Below are 25,697 nucleotides of genomic sequence, written 5' to 3' on the forward strand. Positions count from 1 at the left end.
CTAGTTTTCCTTTTGTAAAGTTTTTGCAACATTTGACCAGAAAGTAGAAAGTTATAAAAGCTTTAGAATTAGACTGATGTAGAATTGAGCCACACTGACAGAATTGCATATCTAATCTTGGATGCAAGTGTTCAACCTCTCTGAATATTTTTTTATCATATGTTAAATACAGATAATGCTTTGCGTGGTTGTTAAGAGCAGCATTTTTTAACTTGTTTTTTTTTTGTTGTTGTTTGTTTTGGTTTTTGGGCCACACCCGGTAACGCTCAGGGGTTACTCCTGGCTATGTGCTCAGAAGTTGCTCCTGGCTTGGGGGACCATATGGGACACCGGGGGATCGAACTGCTGTCCGTCCAAGGCTAGCGCAGGCAAGGCAGGCACCTTATCTTTAGCGCCACCGCCCAGCCCCTTAACTTGTTTTTGTCTTTGTTTTTGTTTGTGGGCTACACTCAGTGGTGCTCAGTGCTTACTCCTGGCACTGAGCTCAGGAATCACTCTAGGCAGACTCGGGGACTATATAGAATGCTGGGGATTGAACCTGAGTCAGCAGCATATAAGGCAAACACCCTACCTGCTGTACTATCTCTATGGAACATGGGCTTGTGATTGAAGATGACTGATTAAGAGAACTCATGTTATAAAACTGCTCAAAATCACCCCATTTCATCTCTACCACAATAAATCCTGCTTCATAACCAAAGAGAGAGAGAGAGAAAGAGAGAAAGCCCTTGTGATAATTAATTTAAATATCTTAGCACAATGCATGGCACTGTACTTATTACAACTTATTGCAACTGTGCCTACATCATATAGCTGTCACAAATGTTTAAATAAGATTATTTATGGAGGTGATGCTCTCAGCTCAACACTACATAGTGGCCAAAAAGAGTGCAGTAGGTAAGATGCTTGCCTTGCACACAGCCACCTGGGTTTGATCTCAAGACCCTGAGCATTGCCAGGAGCTAGCCCTGAGCAGAGTTGAGTGTGCTGAATAAACAAAAACAAAAAAAGATACACTAAGTACTTACTATTTGCTGGTAGGAGGAAGTAAAGTTCGTTGATGAGCAGTGATTTATCCTACCTCAGAGCTCTTTTTGTTTGTTTTATCCCAGTTCAGTTAGACCCACCACTCTGATTTTGATAACTAAAATAACATTTCTTAAAACTGTGCATATCATCAAGCTAGTCAGGCATCATATTCTCAGAGCTCTGGCACTGCTGGGGCATCAGTTGGATGAAGAACTGCCTGTAGCTTGAACAAGTTTAGAATGTTGAGTAAACAAAATGATAACAGAATACAAATATTCAACATGGAAAATATTGAATTATCCACATTTTCAAAATCAGGCCATATCTAGAAGTTTGAAGGAGTAGAATTGGAAAGGGACTATCACAGATAAAACAGTACTGCCACCACTAATGCTAAATATACATAAAATATACTAATGCTAAATATACATAAAATATAAACGAGATGTTAATATTAAATGTACTGAATTATATTTATAATATATAAAATGTAAGTTTTATACATGAATTATAAAATGTAGATGAGTATGGGGCCAGAGAGATAGCACAATGGTAGGACATTTACCTTGCACGCAGCCAATCCAGGACAGATGGTTTGAATCCTGGCATCCCATATGGTCCCCCATGCCTGCCAGGAGCGATTTCTGAGTGCAGAGCCAGGAGTAACTCCTGAGCACTGCTGGGTGTGACCCAAAATAACAAAAAAAATGTAGATGAGTAGGAGGAAATACATAGTTTTTTTTTCAGATCTATTTGCCTATTTAACACCTATTTTCTCTTTAATCTTTCCCCCTTAATGTCTTTTACCAAAAATTATTCACTATTTCTTGAAAGTAAACACTCTTGTAGAGAGTAATGTGTTAGATAGTTGTATGCATAAACCCTATTATTAACAGTATAAATCATGCTGCTTCAAATAAAATTTAAATTTCTAATTAATGTAAATAAACATTTAGAAGTTTTTTCTTTTTTTTTTTTTTTTTTTGGTTTTTGGGCCACACCCGGCAGTGCTCAGGGGTTACTCCTGGTTGTCTGCTCAGAAATAGCTCCTGGCAGGCACAGGGGACCATATGGGACACCAGGATTTGAACCAACCACCTTTGGTCCTGGATCGGCTGCTTGCAAGGCAAACGCCGCTGTGCTATCTCTCTGGGCCCAATAAATGCCTTTTTTAATAAATGGGAGAGAAATTACTCCAGGATAGAAAATATACTTCCAAGTACCCTCAGTAAATTTCTGCCTCTCATTCTGAATACAAATTTTCCCTAGCTGAAACTTATCTTCTCAGACCCATTTTAAAGACCATTTGTAAAAGTATTGATCCAATCAACCACTGTCAACTCTACCAAACTTGGATATAACTTGGATGAAAATAACTTGGATGTTATTTTCAGAAACTTAAGACAAAGCTGCTTTGAAATTTGTATTAACCAACCAAAATATATGTGTGACCACCTGAAACTCAGCCCACGCTCCACTCAGCAGCTAAACTCAATCTAATGATCGACTCTTTTTGCAGGCAACTTTCAAAGGCTGGATGGACATCATGTATGCAGCAGTAGATTCCCGAAAGGTAAAGCTCTACCTGGTAAAACCACAACCTTCATAGGTGATTGGAAAGCTAGTGGTGTGGTAGGCCTTATCAGGAAGGGGCTAAGGGAAAAGGATAGAGAATGAGGGAGTTTTTGTTCCTATATAGAACAGTTTCTGCTTGTTTTATTGATTATAAGTCACTTTGCACCTCTCAGTAAGGCATCTCTATCTTAATACTGTCTCCTGATGAATTTTTTTTTTTATTTTGAACCTGGTCTTGATGGAGTCACCTACTCTTCTATAATGCTTTAAAGTCAATGTGGGTTGGGACCAGAGAAAAGCACAGGAGCTTAGAGCCTTGCAAGCATATGGTCACACATTCAAAGCCCCATATGACCGAGTATAGTCCTGGCAGCTATACAGCATGTGAGCCCTGACACCACAATTGACTTCTAACTACATGCAGTATGCATAAGCACCACAGAAAAGGGGGGCTATAATTATAAGTGTACAAGCACTGTGCTTAGAGCACAAACTTTGGGTGTTAACACTGAGGCTGACTATGTGAGCTTTGCAACCCAATGTGTGACCCCAGTGAAGGGAAGGGACACTAAAAAAAATAAATAAATAAATTGGTACCAGAGAGATAGTGCAGAAAGTAAAGCACTTGTCTTGCATGTGGCTGACCAAGGTTTGACCCCCCCCATCACCCCATGTGGTCCTCAGAGCCCTCCAGGAGTGATCCCTATACACAGAATTAGGAGTAGGCTCTGAGCATAACTGGAATGTCACCCAAAAAATATTAAGTGTGGCCCCAATCTCCTTGCCCCATGATTTACATTTTCTCTACAGATATTATGGCAGGAATAGTATTATTCCATAGCAGGACCTTCCAGTGTGGAGAAGTCAGACAGTAAAAACTGGTGAATCCCCATCCCTTGTTTCAGAGGTCACTTATGGCTGATGACTTTGACATTTAGAATCACCCACTTAATCCCAATGTAGGAACTGACTCTTCCTTCTCTTTCTGCCCTTTGACAGCCTGATGAACAGCCTAAGTATGAGGACAACATCTATATGTACATCTACTTTGTCATCTTCATCATCTTCGGCTCCTTCTTTACCCTGAACTTGTTCATTGGTGTCATCATTGATAACTTCAATCAACAAAAGAAAAAGATAGGTCTCCTCCCCTCCTTGCCAATGGCCAGAGATCACCCAGATGCAAGCATATTGTCCCATTTCTAGGAGAAAACATCCCACTTTCGCTCCAGAGAAACTGGAGTCTATACATTGGCCCCTGCAAGCTCTTTCTTAGGGACTGGATTTCAATAAATGATTTATCACATTCATTATTAGTTTTATTCCTGAGGTATGTTACTGATGTTGGTCTTCTCAGTGAAAAGAGTGCCATAGCTGCTACTACCTCTAGTGATAGATGAAAAGGAGAAAAGCTGCTGAATAGCTGTAGTAGATGAAAAATTCTAGACTTGTCAGGATCCATGTTCATCACTGGGCACCACTAGTAAATATGGATTTGCAAGAGCATCCTTGAAAATGAAAGAGTTCAATTTTTTGCTTAGCCTAGATGGCCAGCAATTTTACTAAATAAATTTAAAATAGTATGTAGTACAGTAAGTTGAACATTTGTCTTGAACTTGAACAACCCAGATTTGATTTCTTGCACTACATATGGTCCCTGAGCACCAGGTGTAATCCCTGAGTGCAGAACCAGGATTAAAGCCTAAGCACAACTGCTTGTGGCACCAAAACAAAATTTTGTTTTGTTTTTGGGTCACACCGGCAGTGCTCAGGGGTTACTGCTGGCTCTACGCTCAGAAATTGCTCCTGGCATGCTCAGGGGACCATATGGGGAACCGGGATTCGAACCACCATCCTTCTGCATGCAAGGCAAATGCCCTACCTCCATGCTATCTCTGGCCCCCCCCCAAAACAAAATTTTTATGAAACTCTTACTATTCTATTAGTTTTGCAAATCAAGCCCTTGCAAACTCCAAAGAACTTCCTAACTTGTTTTCTATGCAGGACAAGTGTGCAAGTGCTCTACTATGGAGCCACTTCCCAGCCCCACAAATTTCTAAAATTTTTGTCTTAGAAATTCTTTTATTATGAAATGTTATTTTTCTAGAAATATCTAAGGAAAGATAAAAAATAAATGGATGAGCCTGTGAACTGTGTGTATCTTCAAAATACAATTATTTCCTCTGCCTAATTAGTAGATCTCAGAATTCCCAACTAAGAATAAAGGTAGTATCTCTTTAAAGTCAAATAGGAACCCTTGGCTTACTTCCATCTATTAACAATTTGACCTCTGGGAAGAAAGGAGAGTAAATGTCCCCCAGTTCTCAGAGCTGGGCCTCTGGTTCCAGATTCTTGACACATGAGAATCCATTGTAACAGCTCTTCTCTTTTTTTCCCTCCTTTACTTTGGAGGTCAGGATATCTTCATGACTGAAGAACAGAAGAAGTACTACAATGCCATGAAAAAGCTGGGCTCAAAGAAACCACAGAAACCCATTCCCCGCCCTTTGGTGAGTGCATGGTGCAGGCCAAAGGCAAAGTAAGACCCTCTACATGCTAGGAGACACTATGGGGTCACAACTGAGGCAGAAGGGTAAGGCTGGGCTGCCTGTCCTCACCAGACCTCTAGCCAACCCTCCAAAAGGTCTGAGAGCTGCAGAGGAACAGGAATTATGGTCCAGGATTTGAGTGACTATTTGAACCTTCCTTGGGTAGGAGCAGCAAAGAATGAATATGCTAACATCTCTGGCTCTAGCCCTTCTACAGAGCTGTTTTAAGAAGCAACAAAAAGTTAGCCAATTCTCAGCTTCTCTCCAAGGCATAAAAGTCTTTGCAGTGATATGTCTGGAAGTTCAAATAATGTTTCTGGTGTGGGAGCAAAAGGATTCAGGTGAAACTTGAAGAGTTTTCCCCTGTGAAACAGCCCTTCGTAAAACAAATTTCTGGGGAGGGGTTTCTGTGTTGGTGTTGTTCTCTGACTTCAGAGAAAGTGTTTGGTCCTAAAACCCAGCCATATATACCCAGACACCAAGAAACAACGTGTATTTGGTTTTTACAACTTAATTTAAAGTAACTTGCTGGGACCAGAGTGATAGCACAATGGTAGGGCATTTGCCTTGCACACAGCCAACCCAGGACAGACCTGGTCTGTCAATTGCCAGCATCTCATATGGTTTCCTAAGCCTGACGGGAGCGATTTCTGAATGCAGATCCAGGAATGCTCCTAAACGCTGCCTGGTGTGGGCCAAAAACCCAAAATAAATAAATAAATAAATAAATAAATAAATAAATAAATAAATAAATAAATAAATAAATAAAGTAACTTGCTAATTAAAAGTAGCCAGACACTTACAAGAAAAGCTTACCTAAATGGTAAAAATGAAAGTTTAGTTAGAGAAATTCGTAAAACAATTCAATTGGTTTAATCCTTAACATGAGTTCATTCCCTGGCACTGCACCCAAGCTACACCAGAAGTGACCCCTGAGAACAAAACCAGGTATTGATTCAGAGTATCACCAGAGGGAGCCAAACGCCACCCCCACATTTTTTAAGAATAGAAGTACAGGGGCTGGAGCGATAGTGCAACTGTAAGGCATTTGCCTTGCACATTGCTGATCCAGGACGACCTCTGTTCAATCCCCAGCGTCCCATATGGTCCCCCAGGCCAGAAATGATTTCTTAGTGTGTAGCTGGGAGTAACCCCAGAGCATTACTGGGTGTAAACACCCCCCCCAAAAAAAGAAAGAATATAAGTACAGCTACTTTGTTTGAATCAAGAGTAAGGGAGGGGCCGGAGTGGTGGCACAGCTGTAAGGCGTTTGCCTTCCAAGCGTCTGACCTAGGATGGACCACGTTTTGATCCCCTGGCATCCCATATGGTCCCCCAAGCCAGGAGGGATTTCTGAGTGCATAACCAGGAGTAACCCCTGAGCATCACTGGGTGTGGCCCAAAATTAAAAAAAAAAAATAGTGAGTTTCAGGCTTTTCCCTGTTCAGTCCCACACTCTGTTCCTGGCATAACTGCCTCACTACCACCAAAGGGGAAGAAGACCTCGGGGCTTTTCACAATAGTTTTGGGATTTGAAAAAAAATCTTAAGTAACATACATTGTGGAATACCCCTCAGCTATAAGAAGAGATGAATCTAACAGTTCACTGCAACTTGGATTGGACTGGAAGGAAAAATTGCTGAGCAAAGGAGTCCAAGAGAGAAGGACAGAGAGAGAATGATCTCAGTTGTGGAGTATAAAGAAACCTAGTTAGGGGATAAAAGATGGCAACAAACCCGAGAGTCCCCTGTGGGACTGAATGTTATAATGGGGATGATGAGAGGAGACATAGAGCCCATGGTGAGGGGACACTGGCGTTCTGGTGGCCTGTTAGTGCAGCGACATCATATTCCTATTATAAATCTTGGTGCCAAAATTAAAAAAAAAATGAGAAATTGATTGCTGAAGAATAAGATTGAACAAAAGTTCTTGATGATGTAATAGATATGTGCTGTTTCTTTTTTCATTTTGTGCACCATAATTTCATGATAAGGGTTTGTGACAATGTTCCAAGCATGCACCCTATAATAGAGTGTCCACTTCCCTCCACCATTGTCTGAGCATCTCCCCCTTTCACACTCTCTACCCCGGTGCCATATTAAGCTCAGTTCTTTTTTTTTTTTTTAATTTTTACTTTTTATTTGGGGGAGGGCATACCAGGTGGTACTCAGAGGTTACTCCTGACTCTGTGTTCAGAAATCGCTCCTGGCAGGCTCTGGGGACCATAGATACTGGGAATCAAACCTGGATCCATCCCGCGTCGGCGGCATCTAAGGCAAATGCCTTACTGCTGTGCTATCTCTCTGGCCCCTAAGCTCAGTTCTATAGTCTGTTTAGATTCATGCTTTTGAATAAAATATGTAAGCATATTTTAAAAAGCAATAAGATAATTTAAAACTCCAAGTAAAAACAATTCTGTAAATAAACAACAGTCCAAGTACCCTGTCACTCTTCTTATTTGTTTTGTTTTGTTTTGTTTTGTTTGGGGAGAATGGTCTCCCAAGCAGTACTCAGTAGGTCTGGGGGCTTCTCACAGCAATTCTTGGCCCAACAGGACCAAGGACCAATTGCTACTGAGACTCTGCAGTGGTGTTCAATACCTAACAGTGCCAGGAGGTCACAACCAACAAGTTGGGGAGATTATGTAGTGACAGGGATCCAACCAGGTTCAGCCACATACAAGGCATGAGCCTTAACTCCTGTACTGTCTTTTAGTTTTTGGTTTTAAGCCTCATCTAGTGATGCTCAGGGGTTATTCCTGACTCTTCACTCAGGAATCACTTGGAGGACCATATAGGATACCAGGGTCACCTGTATTCAAGGCAAGCACCCTACCCACTGTAATATCTGTTACTATCGCTTTTGCCCTTTACAAGCACTATGAAAGCTGTGCACTGTGGTGAGGAAACAGGCATGGAAACAGATCAGGAAAAATCCCCACAGAGGAAACTCTGTTTAAGGGGATGAAGAGAAGCCAGGCACAGAACAGTGAAGATTCATGTAGCAGGTGCTGATGAGCTAGCTGAGGGGACTGAGAGAGAAGTGGGCTCATACTATCAGAAGCTTTTTTAGAAGTAAGGACTTCCTCTTCCCATCAGAGCAGTCTTGTTGGTTCAAATTCAGGCCTAACCATATCTTGCAACTCAGACGAGTGGTGGTGCAGTGCTCAGGACTCCAAGTGGTGCTAATATTCTGGGAATCGAATTCATGCACATAGGTATGCAATTGAGCTACCCCTAAGAATAGCCTATGAAATGCTATTGTTTGGGTTTAGTTTGTAGCCTCAGAGGATAGGCACAGCTCAGTGCTCAGAGGACCATGTGCAGTGGCAGGCATTGATCCAAGATTGGCTGGCAAGGCAAGTACCTGAATCCCTATACTGTTTCCAGCCTCTGAAAGGCATTTTTAAGTAAGACTACCAATAGAGACCTTTATGTTTTTTATTTTTGGCCACACCAGCAGTGCTCAGGGCTTTCTTCTACCTCTGTGCTCAGGGATCACTCCTGGTAGGCTCAGAACGCCAGAGATTAAACCTGGGTCAGCCACGTGAAAGACCATTGCTCTAGCAAACAAGGCTTGCTCTAGCAAACAAGCCAAGAAGAAATGATTGACAGATTGGTTAGTTTTGATTTGGATTTGGGGTTTGGGGGATTTTGTTGTTGTTTTGGAGGTGACATGGCAGTGTTCAGACTTACTTCTGGCTCTGTACTTAGGCTCCTGCCAGTACCATACATAGTGCCAGATATTGACCTGGGTCAGCTATGTGCAAGCTAAGCACCATACCCATTATACTATGTCTCTAGGCCCTGGCAGGTTTGAAATAGAGGACTAATGTGACCCATTTATGTTTTTTAATAATCACCACTGCTACTCTATGGATACTGCATTGGATTAAGGCAAAGAAGAAAGATCAGTTAGGATAGTTACCTAAATTCAGGTTTATTTTTTATTAAGTGGGAAGGGACTGGGGATTTGGCTTAAATGGTAAAGCACATGCTATAGCATGTATAAGGTTCTGGCTATTCTCTAAATACTTGCACCCCAACACTGCTGGGTCCCCAGAGCACCACCATGTCTGTGATCCACCAGCTGTGATCCACACAACAACTTTTAAAGGTATGGGATAGGCCATTCCTGGCAGTGCTTAGGAGACCACATGTGACATACAGACATGAACCCAGGTCAGTCCTATTATATTATCTCTGTCCCTGACCACAACAATATTTTTAAAAATTGTGGTAGATGTTAATATGAATGTGGGAACCATAAAACTCCAAGAAGAAAAAGCCCTGGGAGCAGAAAGGTAACACAAGAGGTAAGGCAGTTGCCTTGCTTGAAGCTGACCCCAGTTCAACCTCTGAGCACCATAAGAACCTTAAAAAGGGGGCTGGAGAGATAGCATGGAGGTAAGGCATTTGCCTTTCATGTAGAAGGTCATTGGTTCGAATCCCGGTGTCCCATATGGTCCCCCATGCCTGCCAGGAGCAATTTCTGAGCATGGAGCCAGGAGTAACCCCTGAGCACTGCCGGATGTGACCCAAAACACACACACACACACACACACACACACACACACACACACACACACACACACACACAAAAGAACCTAGAAAAAGAAAAAACATTTATATGAAAGATAATATGGCTTAAGTTAAAACAGGACCAACAGAAATAGAATAAAATAGATAAATCCAGGTTGTATGTGGAGTAGACAGTCAATAGAACTTCAAGTGCTTTGGACAGAAGAAGAAGAGGAGGAAATAAGCCTATAGATTTCTGACCTAGACACTTGGTAGACTTGAAATAATTGAGATGGGAAATAAACAAGTTGGATGGAAGGGAAAAGGTTCATTTCTGCTCTGAACTTGCCAAGCTTGACAAGTATGTCATCAAGGAAAGATGTCAAGCAAGCAACAGAGGAAAGTGTTCAGAGGATAGAGGCTGGAAATGAAAGAACATGACAAATATAAGTACTTAATATTATGTATGCTATAGGAACAGATAAAGTGCTTCTAGGGAGAAAATGCATTAAAAGAAGAAATAAAGGGAAGAAAAATATAAGTAAAAGACTAAAAGGAGGGACTAGAATGAGAATATGGTTGGTAGGGTGCTTGCAAACCACCTGGCTAAACCTGTTCAATCCACAGCACCCCATCTGGTTCCCAAGCACTCCCAGGAGTGAGTGCAGACCCAGAAATAATCCCTGAGCAACACCAGATGCAAAACCTTTCCCACAAAAACAAAAACAAACAAAGAAAAAATTGTAAAAGGCATCTGAGGGAGGCAGGAAGACATCAACATGTTACAAGCATGAAAGAAAAAGTGGCTGTTTCAGAACCCACTTGGAGAGATGGTGATAATACTGATCTGCATCCATGCTGCTGCAGATCTGAGTAAATGGCCAGCAGAGCTGGCCAGTACTACAAGGACAAAAACACCAAACACCACCAAGGGTTGCAATTGACTTTCAAAGACTCACAAGTCCTTTTGTGTTTTTCCTGCTCTAGAACAAAATCCAAGGCATCGTCTTTGATTTTGTCACTCAACAAGCCTTTGACATTGTTATCATGATGCTCATCTGCCTTAACATGGTGACAATGATGGTGGAGACAGATACTCAGAGCAAGCAGATGGAGACCATTCTCTACTGGATCAATTTTGTCTTCGTCATCTTCTTCACCTGTGAGTGTGTGCTCAAAATGTTCGCCTTGAGGCACTACTACTTCACCATTGGCTGGAACATCTTCGACTTCGTGGTTGTCATCCTCTCCATTGTGGGTGAGTGGGGCAGGTAGGGAGGTGAAGGACCTCACATAGATGTGAAATGCATGCCATCTCACCATCTGGACCTCCCCAGCAGCTCAGGTGCTCAGTGAAGTTGTCTATAGTCAACATTCATGGTGTTGTGTGTTTGTGAGATGGGAGAGCAGAGGTTAAATTTTGCTTTCCTGGAGTGTAAAAGGGAAAGAAGCCAGAAGTATGGCTATCCTTGCAGTATAAAATATACTAGCAGTATATTGAGCCAGAGCAATTACTTAGTAAGTAGGGCATTTACCTTTCACATAGCTGACTCGGGTTCAATTTGCAGCGTCCCATATGGTCCCCCAAGCCCACCAGGAGTAATTCCTGAGAGTAGAGCCAGGAGTAACCCCTGAGCACCAGTCCAAAAATAAACAAAAAATAGTAGCAGTATAAAATGAAAATGGACAACAGTAAGAGACCATTGAGTTGGATATTAATGAAATTGTATAAAAGATTTCTGCTGCCTCTGCTGGAAGTGCTAATTAACTAAGATTCTCCCATGTATCACATATAATTTGAGAATTTCTTCACCTGCATTATGGTCCTTTGATTATTTATGGGGTGTGTGTGGAAGGATGGGGGTTGGGGCCACACCCAGGGACACTCACAGCTAACTCCTGGCTCTGTGCTCAGGATCACTCTTGGCAGAGCATAGGGGACCATATGCAGTGCCAGGGATCAAATCCATGTCAGCCATGTACAAGACAAGCACCCTCTTCACTGTACTGTTCTCTCTGGCTGTGATTCTTTGATTCTTCTGAAGATCCAGGAAGCAACTATTTTACTGCCTTCACTGGGTAGCTCTCCAAACTGAGCCAAGTAGTTGCAGAGGCAGAACTTAAGTTACTTATTGAATTGGTTTATGGATCACACATGGGATTTGTGCTCAGGATTTACTTCTGGCTTTGTACTAAGGATTCACTCCTGATAGGAGGGACCATTTGTGGTACCAGGTTTGAATCTGTTGGCCATATGCATGATAAGTATCTTACCTGATGTACTATTGCTACAGCCCCTTCATGTTGGTTTTTTGTTGTTGTTGTTGTTTGTTTGTTTTTGGGTTTTTTTTTTTTGGTTTTTGGGCCACACCCGGCGATGCTAGGGGTTACTCCTGGCTGTCTGCTCAGAAATAGCTCCTGGCAGGCACGGGGGACCATATGGGACACCGGGATTCGAACCAACCACCTTTGGTCCTGGATCGGCTGCTTGCAAGGCAAACGCCACTGTGCTATCTCTCCGGGCCCTCATGTTAATTTTTAATAGAGATTGTGTGCATTTTACTTCACCCTTAGTCATGGAAGAGATGATGTCCTAGCATGCAGAGAAAGTGCTATTCTATTCATGGCATCCCAGAATTTTTTATTACCTATCTAAAAGATAGTATCTAAAATGCTGGAGCAGTGCACAGTGGGTAGGGCTTGCAACTGGCTGACATGAGTTCAATCCCCACCATCCCATATGGTCCCCTGAGTCTGCCAAGAATGATTTCTGAGTACAAAACCAGAAGAGCCACCAGATATGACACAAAAACAACAACAACAAAATTAGTATGTTGAATGGTGGGACTCTACCTTGATCCCAGGTAGGTTTGACTGACTTATACTTAGATAGGAAGAGTGCCTAAATCCTATAGATCCAGCCCCTGAAATTTGGTATCCAGGTTGTAGTTCCCCAGGTGATTACTGTAGGCACCAGAGCACCACTGGCTCTCTTCTTGGCCTGTGTCATTCTCTAATCTTTTCCTCTAGAACAGCCTGGCCAAAAGTATATGGAACACTAACTAGCCCCTGTTTCTCTCCCCAGGAAATGAGTCCCATGATGAAATTTCCCTATTCAAGGTGACAATGCATGCAGGCCTCTAGAAGTCTCCAGACAGTCCTGTAACAGAAAACAGTTGCTTACTCTCTACACACTGTCCAACCTTTATTTAATCACAATACCTTTTTTCTTTTTTTTTTTTTTTGTTTTGTTTTTGGGCCACACCCGGTGACGCTCAGGGGTTACTCCTAGCTATGCGCTCAGAAGTCGCTCCTGGCTTGGGGGACCATATGGGACACCGGGGGATCGAACCATGGTCCGTCCTAGGCTAGCGCAGGCAAGGCAGGCACCTTACCTTTAGCGCCACCGCCCGGCCCCACAATACCTTTTTTCAAGGAAAAAATAATGATGTCTCTGGGCATGCTATTTTCTGGAACAGTGCCTTTATGAAATCCTCACAACCACTTTTTAAGTATTGTTGTTGTTGTTTTGGACCACACCCAGCAATTTTCAGGATGGCAGGGATCACTCCCGGTGGGGCTCTTGGCTGCCAGGGATAGAATCATTTAGCTGCCTGAAAGGCAAGCCCCCTCCCAGTTAAACTATGGCTCCTACCCTTGAGGTATATTTTGTGTGAGATTGGGATTAAATTGTGGCCCTGGAGCTGGGTTCAAATTTAATGTGTAAACCCTGTGCACTGTCAAATGTGTCCCAAAATACCAAAAGAGAAGACAAATACACCTCAAAGTGCTACTATTATCCACTGATGTGAAATTTTTTTCTTTCTTTCTAACAACTCATTGAATGGGATAAAAAAATCCACAGCCCAAGTCACTTGCTCTATTCTTAGATGATATGCAAACATAAAGATGACAAATTGGGTTATTACTGGTAATAGAATCTTTTTAAGTATCATTTTAAAAAAATCTTTCTGTTTATAAGCAAAGATATAGAAAAAAGATTTTTTTTTTGTTTTTGGTGGTGCTCACCCAGCAGTGCTCAGAGCCTACTCCTGTCTCTGCACTCAAGAATCATTCCTAGCAGGGCTCAGAGAACTATATAGGGTGCTAAGGATTGAACCCCAGGTCAGCCATGTGCAAGACAAGTGCCTTACCCAGTCTAGCCCCCAAAAATATATATTTTAATTGAAAATAATTTTAAAATGTGGGCTTTAAAATAAAAATCTAGGGCCAAAAAGATAGTATAGCAGGTAGGGTACCTTACACACAACAGACTTGGAGTGATCTCTAAGTGCAGAGACAGGAGTAAGAAGACTTGAGCATCACTGGGTGTGTTCCAATAACAAAAAAATAAGTTTAATCAAATTCCAGGCACTTTTTCAAAAGTCACTTCTGCAAGGCCCCTGTAGTTTTCTAAGCTGATTTGAAATGGTAGATATGGGAAAGTAAGAAATCTAGGACACCTCTTCAAAACTGGCAAGAAGATACTATGAAATTAGAAGCATTTGTGTAATAATCATCTCTCTGCTAAGATCAGGTGTAGAAACATCAATGGGATAATTAAAACATCATACCAAAGGGTCATAGGATGACTATTAAATTTTATAGCATTGGGCAGGAATTGATATACCTTAGAAAGGTGTGCATGCAGAAATCTTAAATAAAAAATTTGGGTGTGGGGCAGAGTGATAGTACAACAGGTAAGGTGCTGGCTTTGCACACAGCTTACCTGGTTTTGTTCTCCAGCAACCCATTTAGTTCCTCAAGCCACCAAGAGTAATTCCTGAGTGCAGAACCAGGAATAACCCCTTAGCACTGCTGGGTATGGCCCCCAAACAAACAAAATATTTGTCTTTGGTTGAAAAAATAACAAATGAGGGGCCCGGAGAGATAGCACAGCGGCGTTTGCCTTGCAAGCAGCCGATCCAGGACCAAAGGTGGTTGGTTCGAATCCCAGTGTCCCATATGGTCCCCCGTGCCTGCCAGGATCTATTTCTATTTCTGAGCAGACAGCCAGGAGTAACCCCTGAGCAATGCTGGGTGTGGCCCAAAAACCAAAAAAAAAAAAAAAAAGAAATTCTGTTCCTGGTGTTGGAGCTATAGCACAGTAGCAGGGCAATTTGCCTTGCACGCAGCTGATCAGGACAGACAGTTGTTCGAATCCTGGCATCCCATATGATCCCCCATGCCTACCAGGCGCGATTTCTGAGTGCAGAGCCAGGAGTAACTCCTGAGAGCTACCAGTTGTGGCCAAATAAATATTTAAATAAATAAATAAATAAATAGAAAGAAAGAAAGAAAGAAAAAGAAAATCTGTTCCAAAGATGGATTACCATCCAGCTGTTGTACTAGGGATTGTACTGGGGTTAGCCACAGACAAGCAAGTCAAGTGCCCAAATCCCTGTACTGTCTTTCCACTTCCATCTAACTGTTAAAACAAATAATGTGGGGCCGGGCGGTGGCGCTGTAGGTAAGGTGCCTGCCTTGCCTGCGCTAGCCTAGGACGGACCGCGGTTTGATCCCCCGGCGTCCCATATGGTCCCCCAAGAAGCCAGGAGCAACTTCTGAGCGCATAGCCAGGAGTAACCCCTGAGCGTCACAGGGTGTGGCCCAAAAACCAAAAAAAAACAAAAAAACAAAAAAAAACAAATAATGTAAAGTGAATTTACACATATAGCAGAATTATGAAGGCACTGGAAATTTGCTGTTGTTGTTGTTGTTTCTGGGTCACATCCAATGGCACTTAGGGGTTACTCCTGGCTCTGTGCTCAGAAATTGCTCCTGGCAAGCTCAAGGAAATATGGGATGCTGGGAATCGAACCAGTGTCTATCCTGTGTTGGCCGCATGCACGGCAAATGCCTTACTGCTGTGCTATTGCTCCGGCCCTTCACTGGGAATATTTGTATCATTTCAGGATATGGTTACTGTGGAGATGGAGAGGAATGAATTATAGACAGACGGACGGACGGACAGACAGACAGACAGCAGATGGACGGACAGACAGACAGACAGATAGATAGATAGATAGATAGATAGATAGATAGATAGATAGATAGATAGATAGATAGATAGATAGATAGATAATGTTGTGTTTTGTTTTGTTTTGTTTGGTTTGGTTTTTGGGCCACACCTGGTGACGCTCAGGGGTTACTCCTGGCTTTGCGCTCAGAAGTCGCTCCTGGCTTGGGAGACCATATGGGACGCTGGGAGATCAAACCGCAGTCCGTCCTAGGCTAGCGCTGGCAAGGCAGACACCTCTAGCACCACCGAGCCGGCCCCGTGTGTGTATTTTTTAAATGATTGCTTTATTTAAGCACAGTGGTTACAAATATGTTCATAAGCGGGTTTCAACTATAAAATGCACACACCCTTTCACCAGTGTTTGGTACATGGGTGTCTATTTTTCTACATGCTTGAAATATATGGTTTTCTTTTTTTCATTATAAGATTTTAGTTGAGATAGTAAATCCGTTAAGCATAAGAGTTTCATAGTTGGACCAGAGAGCTAGCACAGTGGTAGGACATTTGCCTTGCACACAGCTGATCCAGGGCAGACAGTGGCTCAAATCCTGGCATCCCATATCGTCCCCCGTGCCTGCCAGGAACAATTTCTGAGCACGGAGCCAGGATTAACCCAAGCACTGCTGAGTGTTACCCAAAAATAACTAACAACAAGAAAAAGTTTCATAGTAACAGGTACCAGAAGTAAGAGAAAGGACATCTTTACTCCAATAACGTATCTTTTCGTCCTCTTTATTTAGGAATGTTCCTGGCTGAACTGATTGAGAAATACTTTGTTTCCCCAACCCTATTTCGAGTCATCCGATTGGCCCGAATTGGGCGCATCTTGCGTCTGATCAAAGGTGCCAAAGGGATTCGTACCCTGCTCTTTGCCTTAATGATGTCCTTGCCTGCTCTTTTCAACATTGGCCTTCTGCTCTTTCTGGTCATGTTCATCTTCTCCATCTTTGGAATGTCCAACTTTGCATATGTGAAGCATGAAGCCGGCATTGATGACATGTTCAACTTTGAGACCTTTGGCAACAGCATGATCTGCCTCTTTCAGATCACTACTTCAGCTGGTTGGGATGGCCTACTGTTGCCTATCCTCAACCGACCCCCTGATTGCAGCCTGGATAAGGAACACCCAGGGAGTGGCTTTAAGGGGGATTGTGGGAACCCCTCAGTGGGTATCTTCTTCTTTGTAAGCTACATCATTATCTCCTTCCTGATTGTGGTAAACATGTACATTGCCATCATCTTAGAAAACTTCAGTGTGGCCACGGAGGAGAGTGCAGACCCTCTGAGTGAGGATGACTTTGAGACCTTCTATGAGATCTGGGAGAAGTTTGACCCCGATGCCACCCAGTTCATTGAATACTGTAAGCTGGCAGACTTTGCTGATGCCTTGGAACATCCTCTCCGAGTGCCCAAGCCCAACACCATTGAGCTCATCGCCATGGATCTACCAATGGTCAGTGGTGACCGCATCCACTGCTTGGACATCCTTTTTGCCTTCACCAAGCGGGTTCTAGGAGATAGTGGGGAGTTGGACATCCTTCGACAGCAGATGGAGGAGCGGTTCGTGGCATCCAATCCTTCCAAAGTGTCTTATGAGCCAATCACAACCACATTGCGTCGCAAACAGGAAGAAGTATCTGCTGTGGTCCTACAGCGCGCTTACAGGGGACATTTAGCAAGGAGGGGCTTCATTTGCAAAAAGATAACTTCCAATAAGTTAGAGAATGGAGGCACACACCGGGAGAAAAAAGAGAGCACCCCCTCCACAGCCTCCCTGCCCTCCTATGACAGTGTAACTAAACCCGAGAAGGAGAAGCAGCAGCGGGCCGAGGAAGGAAGAAGGGAAAGAGCCAAAAGACAAAAAGAGGTGAGAGAATCCAAGTGTTAGAGGACAGCAAATGTTAAATATTGTACAGATATAAAACTTGGAAGTGAAAGATTGTTTACAAACTTCCTGAATATTCTCAATGCAGAAGAGCTGTGGACACTGTAATCTGAAGACCTAATACCAAACGTAGTCCGCTTCCCATGTAACACGGTTGCATCTTGAGCAGTGACCTGCCGAGGGCAAAGGACCCTGCTCCCTGGACATACAGGTTTTCTAATGCTTGGGCAGGTGGTAACTGCATGTTCCACATAAGTCAATGCAACTTAGGACAAAACAAAACAGGATATAAACACAGAGGAGAGGCTGCCGGGACAAGCATATTTCCGTTGCAGCCAAATGGATTTATTTTTTTGTTTTGCTGATTCTCAGAAGCAGAAAGTATCACTTTAAAAAAAAAAGTTTGTTTGTTCATGCAAACTATATTTGCATTCTTACATTAGTTAAGCTAAGCAGCAAAAAGAAACACACACACATTTAGCCCATGTCATTTAATTGTCAGTTTCTTTGACATAAGCCACATATTCTCCACATGGGCTTCACATGGTTTAGAGATGGGTGGGTGAAAACAATCAGGTTTCTTCAGGCTGAGGAGGACTTGCTCAGGCCGATTCCAAACATTGTGCTCATTCAATGCGTAGAAGTGATTTGCATGATGGCATGCTGTGATCAGAAGTCATGCATGAGAGCCATACACCACAGGACACTAATCCTGTCCCCTGCGCTGGCCAGCCTCTGGACAGGACCCAGCCCTGCACCGTTCACTGTATTTGGAGAAAAAAAAATGGTAAGAATTCCATACCTGCTGCAATTTATAAATTCTTAGAAGTCTTTCATATACCTTCTGGGTAGGGAAACATAACCAACCAATTGACCGCCACCAACAGCAACAAAAACAAACCCAATCCAACAAGCAGCTGGATCCGTTGTGTGTATATGTTTAACAGACATCTCTGACATACAGCCATTATTGCACATTTTGAAAGATGAACTATTTAATGCTGCTCTATGTCCCGTACATGGGGAAGCTTCGATTTCAAATGGCTTGTATTAATAATGTCACTGTAAAACCAAATCCTAGGGCTAAAGCAAAAAAAAAAAAAAAAAAAAAAAAAAATTTTATTTGTATCTTGCAATATTTATGATGATTGTTTAGCCTTCATACTAACACTTATTTGGAGTAGAGACATAAGTGCTATTCCAAGTAGCATGTTATTTCTGGGGGTAACTTGGGGAACTTAAACGTTTTGTTGGGGTCAAAGGGTGCTCACTTTATTTAGTGTCACATCCTTCTGCATCGTGGCTTTCTCCGGGTGCGGGTTCATATGGAGAGCGGTTTAGCTATTTGGAACTGCCCTCTCTTCTCCAGGGAAGCTGTCTCAAGTTCACACACTCCATGATTCCCCTTGCCTCCATCACATTTCTCCATTCAGCAGCTTCCCCTACCCTCATAGTGGGTGAGGCCAGCAGCACTGGGACGAGGGCTGTGATTTCTTCCATTTATCATTAGAATTGTCGCTCGCTCGGTGTGGGGCCTGTGTTAGAACTGTAATCACCTCTGAACCAGCTCACCTGGTTTCTTGATTGCACCCAAGAGAAAGCAGATCTATTCTTCATTCTGGAAGGCGTCCCAGCTCCCTCCACCCCATGCCCTCCCTTTCACTGGTTTTGCTGTCTGCTTAGCAATGCCCATTGTCATTGGAGGTTGGCTTGAGGGCAACATCACTTTTTCCATTCAGTCTGCTTTTAACGAAGAGCTTTGAGCCCAGGGCTTTCTCACTAGCTGGCTAGATTTCAAAGCCAAGATGTTGCAATTGATATCTGTACAGAGAACGAGGAGAGACTTTAGCATGTGAACCAAATCAAAATAAATTCTTCCTGAATCATACAATAGAGGGGAGAACAACCCCCCCTCAATAATCCAACACACCAATCTGCCTTGCAGTAGAAGCACTTTGGATGTCCTTTCACAGTCCTCCTGACTAGTTTTGCATAGAACAAACCACAACAAGCCAGTCAGCCAAGCTTTCTGTCTTGTTGGACCTTGAGCTCTCTTTAGCCTGCTTCTGCGGAATCACCCGTAGAACTTTCCTACTATAGCCAATGCCAGTTTGGGAAGGCATTTCTTTCAGTGACCCTGCTAATTGCTAGGATGAATGTATAGTAACATGTACAGGCTACATTGTAAACAGCACAAAACAGAAGCTGACATGTGTGGTTAGTCTTTTTAAGAGAATTATAAATACTGTAATATATCATTTTATTTTATTGGCATGCCTTTTTGTAAATACAAATTATGGACTTATTAAATAGGAAATGGCTTCTGGCTTATGCCATTGTCATGTTTATTTTTATTTTTTATACTTTTCTTTCTTCTTAGAACTTAGATGCTGTCAGCCAATGTATATCCCCAAACCAGACAGACAGACAAAAAATTTTTTATTGCAAATGGTCTTTTCCAAAACCACAAAAAATAATATATTTTTGTTCCAATGTGCAATAAATTCTAACCACGTCTATGCAAGATTTGGCTAACCTTCATAATTGTTCTTCGGTCTTGAGATGGGCGACAGAGCTCACTCTGCTCCCTCCATATCCCCCAAGTGCTCGTGCTAGTGATGTCATCATGCTACTAAAGCAGAATAAGGTTTTTCTCTGAGACCCTTTTCATCCCCAACCCCAACCCCAGCCCAGCAGGCCTCTCCTCAGTAACACACACACACACACACACACACACACACACACACACACACACACACACACACACACACGAATCTGAACCCTCTGCATTGTAAAGAAGTCCCCCCACCCCCACATGCACACTGCGCTATTTTTCTTTCAATTTTTCCACTTCCTTCTCTCACCCACTCACTGGCCCACCCTGATCCACACATATTTGGTAGTTACTGACACCATCACCAGCAGTTTACACCTGCGGTTAACAGGCATTGAACTGAAAAAAAAAAAAAAAGTGAAGATGCTTCTGGACCTCTTCACTGAGTGGGTAAGTGGCAACGCTTTGCCAAATATTAATGAAGCCAATCAAAAAGCAGCAGCAGCCACAGTATCACTACACACACATATATATAGATATAAATATAATATAAATATTTATTTTTTGTAGCCAGTGCAGTATTTATACTACACAATCCACCTTTACTAAAAGGACATAAAGCAAAAAGGTATGTGATGCTGATCATTTCAGATGCAGAGCCAAAGCCGCTGAGCAGCAACTGACACTTGCTGGTTTTGTGACAAACACTTCCCCTCTTTCTGGAGCCTCTTTGTGGCTCAGGTATAAGGAAACTCTATCATTGAAAGCAGGGAAATGCCCCGGTCCATCTGATCTCCCACTCCTCTCTGGTGGAGCTGCTGGGGGCATCAGTTTGGCAGTGGGGAGAAAAACGAACTCCCAGCCAAAGCACCTGCAAGACAGTGCCCAGTGTTCTTTTCTTTTTACGCCACAACCAATGTGAGCCTGTACCAACCAGTAGTAAAGATTAGTGTTGTAGCAAATGCATGGAGGCCACCGCTGTTCTCAATGAGGTGTGTGGCACAGCACGCCACTACTATAAGCCAACAGGAAACAATAAAAACCACCCTTTCACCGTGCATGGGAAGCCTGTCTTGGTGTGTATTTGTTGCCTGATAATTCCAATTCTTGAGTCCTGGGAAGGGGCTGGGAATTGGAACTTTAGCACATTTGGGGAAAGGAGGGAAATGGAGGGAGAGAACTCAGAGGGTCTCTTGGTAAGTTCTGCCTGTGAAGTAGAGATCAGAAGGGAACGAAGGTCCTGACCCCACCCCTCTCACCACTGCATGTGGCAATCCCCTACAGGTCCATACTCCCAGGCCCACTAAACTCCTTCCTCTACAGCCACCTGGCAGAAGCCCCGGGGATGTCAGCCAAAACAACCAGTACATTATAGGAAGAGGAAAAAAAAAAAACCTCAGCACCCCAAAGCTTGGGCAAGCACGATGCCCCACCAGCATCCACTCTGCTAGCTAGCTAATGCTGGGGCCTGCCATCATCACCCTGCCAACTCAGGCCGGTTTCATTCACATTCATGCTGGGGAGAGGAGTACCCTCCCCTTCCTTCATCTCCCCATTTGGGGAGCCCCTCCCTAGGCCCTGTCTCCCAGTCCAGGAAAACTCTCAGGAGGATTTTGAAGTGCCCGCTCTAGTCCGCTCCAGGAGCTCCACTCTGGAGAAAGATGGCTGGTAGGTCAGTGTCCCTCCCCCGGCCCAGCCTCCAGGCCTGCTGTGGAGGTGGATCGCCATGGTTATGACTTTGCGACTTGAGTCCTGGGCATCTTCTGCAATGATGCCTCTTTCTTTTCTCAGATGTTGCCCAAAGTTTTGCAAAAAGCTTCGTTCATTTTCAGGTACCCCCACCCCCTAAAAAATTGGCTGCAACTAGTCAGCCAGGGGGCACATCAGGAGAGAAGAGGAAGTCTGGATTGGGACAGGCCCAGAGTTTGCGCAGGGTCTACCTTGTGGTTTAGCTCTGTGCTTTTTGGGTTTCTAGCCCAAGATTTCCTCCATTTAAGTGCTCCTGAGGCACCCTCTGCCCCTGTCCCCCACTGCTGTTTGCTGTACATAGAGGCTAAGTGGGGTGGGGTGGGAGGGTGTGCACGTGGTATGTGTGTGTGTATGTGTGTGTGTGTGTGTGTGTGTGTGTGAGTGTGTGTGAAGAATGTATATAGGTAAAGGGGAGCGTGGCCCAGTGGTTCCAGAAAAGGGGCAGAACTCCAGTGTTCCATCCCCAGCTCAACCACTGGCTCGCTATGTGGCCTTGGGCAAGTCACTTAACCTCTCTGTGCCTCAGTTTCCCCATCTGTAAAATGGGGATAATAATACTGACCTACCTCACAGGGGTGTTGTGAGGCTTTAACTAAATGTTTTGTAAAATGTTTTGAGATACAGAGGCAAAGGCACTAGGGAAGGGCAAAGTATCATTTGGACTTAAGGAAGATGAAATGGTACCATAAATGCTGCTATTCTGAGAGCCATTTTAATCTGCACTGCTCCACCCACCCCCGCTTCTCATCACCAGGACAGCAGGTTGATAAAATGTCTTTCCTTTCACTTGCTTCTGGGGTTTGTGATTATTCTAGACACTTAATTTCCTTCCCTTGCTGTTGTATCTCCTTCCCTCGCCCCCTCGACTTGTTCCCTGTTCCGTTTATGCGGAAATGGCAGAAATGCTTAAGAAATGAGAATGTATAAGTGAATTGGAAGTTTATAGTCTGAAATTTCAATTTTACTTTGTACTGTACATCTTTTTACTTTAGAATTTGCAATAAAGGGTTACGTCAATCTTGTTTTCAACTCTCCTCTTGGACTGGCTTGTCATTCTGTCATGCTCACACCCAAGCCCCTCACTTTTGGGGAAGGGGGGACAAGGAGATGTGTGGCACAGCATGCCACTACTATAAGTCAACAGGAAACAATAAAAACCACCCTTTCCCCGTGCATGGGAAGCCTGTCTTGGTGTGTATTTGTTGCATGAGCTCCCATTCATAGCTGCCAAAAGGAAAATCCAGGTAGGAGTGGTGAGGACTCATGTTCAGGGACACAGAGCAGCCAGTGGTACCCTGCCGCCTAGGTGCATGGTTAGGCTAGAGACACCCAAGAGCCCCTTTGGAGGAATGGAAAGGTTGCCAGTGCAGGCTGGAGCACACCTCTAGAAATGCTGCTTCCTACCCCACCCAGCGTTCCAACAGATCCCAAGAGTAAGCAAAAGCTTCACCTCCTCTGCTCCCCAACATGTGTCTCAGATCATCCTTCTCTCCGGAGCTCGGCCACTCCAGGTTCAACCCCTGACCTTGCCTTTCACTCTCTAGTTGTGGCAGCTTCGTGTGTAAAGAGGTTTGGAAGTTACCAAAGGCCGTAATTGCTTGGCACAGAGCACACGACCCCCAGAAACGTGTGCTGTAGTGGGCGAATAACTTCAAACTGAGGGTTCCAGTTGACAAGGAAGGGGCAGGGAGGAGCATGCACGGAGAGAGCCCTTCCTCCTCCATGACCGCGGGACTCTCACTGCCTCTTTTCTGTTTGTAGCCTTTATAACACTTGGAATAGAATACAAGAGCGGCCGGCACGGTGCTCACAGCTCACAGCCGGGGCTCGAAGTCAAGAGGGGCTTCGGGCACCGCTGCTGCGGCCCGGAGGAAAGGTCCAGCCCCCCGGGCCCGAGCACTGCCCGTCGGCGTCCGGCCCCGGCGACCCGGGCGGGGCACGAACAGGGCCGCGGCGGCCGGGTCGGGGCTCCCGGGTCGCGCCCGGTCCCCGCCGAAGAGCCACAGCGTGAGCAGGACGAGCAGCGCCCCGGAGCCCAGCGCGCCCGCGAAGCCGGAGAGGAGGCCGAGCGCCAGCGGCCCGGCCCAGCCCACGGGGCTCCGCTCGTAGGGCGCCTGGGGCCGCCGCTCCAGCACCAGCTCCAGCTTGTCCCAGTCGAGCTGCGGGGCGGAGGCGCGGCGGGGCCGGGCGGCGGGGCCAGCGGGGCCGGCCCGGGGCGGCAGGTAGCGCTGCCCGAAGTGGCGCAGCTGCAGCGTGGCCTGCTGGTGGAGGCTTTTGCCCAGCTCGCGGGCCACGTCGGGCCGGCCGCAGCGCCGCAGGGCCCGGGCCACGCGGTCCCACGACAAGAACGGGGCCTCGGCCGCCAGCCAGCCCGCCAGGGCCTCCCGGCAACCGTCCGTCGCCTCGGGCGCTTCGTCCCTCCGGCCCAATCCCCGCCGCCGCCGCCGCCGCCACCACCGCTGCCCGGGCCTCTCCGACAGCGACAAGGGCCTCGGGGACGGCAGCGCGGGCATCTGCGTCTGGACGCGGGCCAGTCGGTCCTCGGAAAGCCTGGCGAGCTCGGCCTCGACGTCCGGATCTGGCGTCCGCAGGAGAGACTGGAAATGGCCACACTCCTCCGGGGTCAGCAGCTCGGCCAGACGGGCCGCCAGGTGAGGCCCCATCGCGTCCACAGCCCCCGCGGGACCCAGCGCCCAGCCCCACAGTCCCAGCAGCGCCAGGGTCGGGGCCAGCGCCGGGGCCATCGCCGCCCAGCGACGCCCCAGCAGGACCGTGGGGGAGGAGCTCCGAACGCCCCTTGGGGGGGAGGGGGCACCCCTGGGCTGGTGGCCGGGCGACGGGGACTCTAGGCATCCAGGGGCCCTAGCAAGGGAAGAAGGACTGCTAAGATTTGGGGTGGGAATTGGGTGGAGGGTCCCCATACAACCCAGGAATCCAAGTGGGAAAGGTTTTCGATACCCAAGATTGAGAGGTTCACCTTCCAGCCCTCATCTCTTTTATCTCTGAGAATTATTGCAAAAATGTCTTTCAATTTTCTTAAAACCCATAGATGAGTGAAACTATTCTGCATCTATCTCTCTCCCTCTGACTTATTTCACTCAGCATAATAGATTCCGTGTACATCCATGTATAGGAAAATTTCATGACTTTATCTCTCCTGACGGCTGCATAGTATTCCATTGTGTATACATGAGAGCTGGAAGGTGAAGCTCATGACATGAAGCTCACCACAAAGAGTGATGAGTGCAGTTAGAGAAATAGCTACATTGAGAACTATCCAAACAATGTGAATGAATGAGGGAAGTAGAAAGTCTGTCTCAAGTACAGGTGTGGGTGGGGTGGGGAGGAGGGAGATTTGGGACATTGGTGGTGGGAATGTTGCACTGGTGAAGGGGGGTGCTCTTTATATGACTGAAATCATACAACTACAATCATATTTGTAATCACGGTATTTAAATAAAAATAATTACCAAAAAAAAAAGATTGAGAGGTAATGATACCCCAGGAGGGATCAGCCCAGACTCTCATACTGAAAGTGGGCCGGCCCCAGGTTTCCTGGCCAGGTTCACTAATGCTCCAAGGCTTAGGGGTGATTCCTGGCTCTGCACTCCGGATCACTTCTGGTGAGCTCTGGGGACCATAGGGGATGCCAAGGATGAAACCAGGGTCAGCCAGGGGCAAGACAAGTACCTGCTGTATTATCTATCTGGCCCTCTTCTAATCCATTTACCCCCTCTATCAGAAGCCCTGGACCGCCTGTTCATGACGCCTCTTCACCAATGAATTCCTAAATTGTCTCACCTCCTAAATCCTA

The 25,697-nt window shown here is 45.0% G+C and overlaps 2 protein-coding genes across 2 annotated transcripts in view; one reads left to right on the plus strand and one right to left on the minus strand.

Moving 5' to 3' along the window:
• SCN8A (sodium voltage-gated channel alpha subunit 8) overlaps positions 1 to 22,917 on the plus strand; it is a 179,728-nt gene extending 156,811 nt beyond the window's left edge. The window contains exons 22-26 of the mRNA XM_049783640.1: positions 2,549 to 2,602; positions 3,604 to 3,741; positions 5,010 to 5,114; positions 10,661 to 10,931; positions 16,436 to 22,917. Coding sequence (XP_049639597.1) covers positions 2,549 to 2,602; positions 3,604 to 3,741; positions 5,010 to 5,114; positions 10,661 to 10,931; positions 16,436 to 17,583 — 1,716 coding nt within the window. The 3' untranslated portion in view covers positions 17,584 to 22,917. The remainder of the gene's footprint in view (positions 1 to 2,548; positions 2,603 to 3,603; positions 3,742 to 5,009; positions 5,115 to 10,660; positions 10,932 to 16,435) is intronic.
• A 780-nt stretch (positions 22,918 to 23,697) lies between these two features.
• TMDD1 (transmembrane and death domain 1) lies at positions 23,698 to 24,627 on the minus strand. Its single transcript, XM_049782969.1, has one exon. It carries the CDS (start codon positions 24,625 to 24,627, stop codon positions 23,698 to 23,700), a length of 930 nt encoding a protein of 309 aa, XP_049638926.1.
• Between the last annotated feature and the right edge of the window lie 1,070 nt (positions 24,628 to 25,697).

Source organism: Suncus etruscus, chromosome 11 (genome assembly GCF_024139225.1).
Source record: "Suncus etruscus isolate mSunEtr1 chromosome 11, mSunEtr1.pri.cur, whole genome shotgun sequence".
Classification (NCBI taxonomy): Eukaryota; Metazoa; Chordata; class Mammalia; order Eulipotyphla; family Soricidae; genus Suncus; species Suncus etruscus.

Excerpts from the sequence above, each read along its gene's own strand:
- TMDD1 (XM_049782969.1), bottom strand. The coding sequence starts at position 24,627 with ATGGCCCCGGCGCTGGCCCCGACCCTGGCGCTGCTGGGACTGTGGGGC.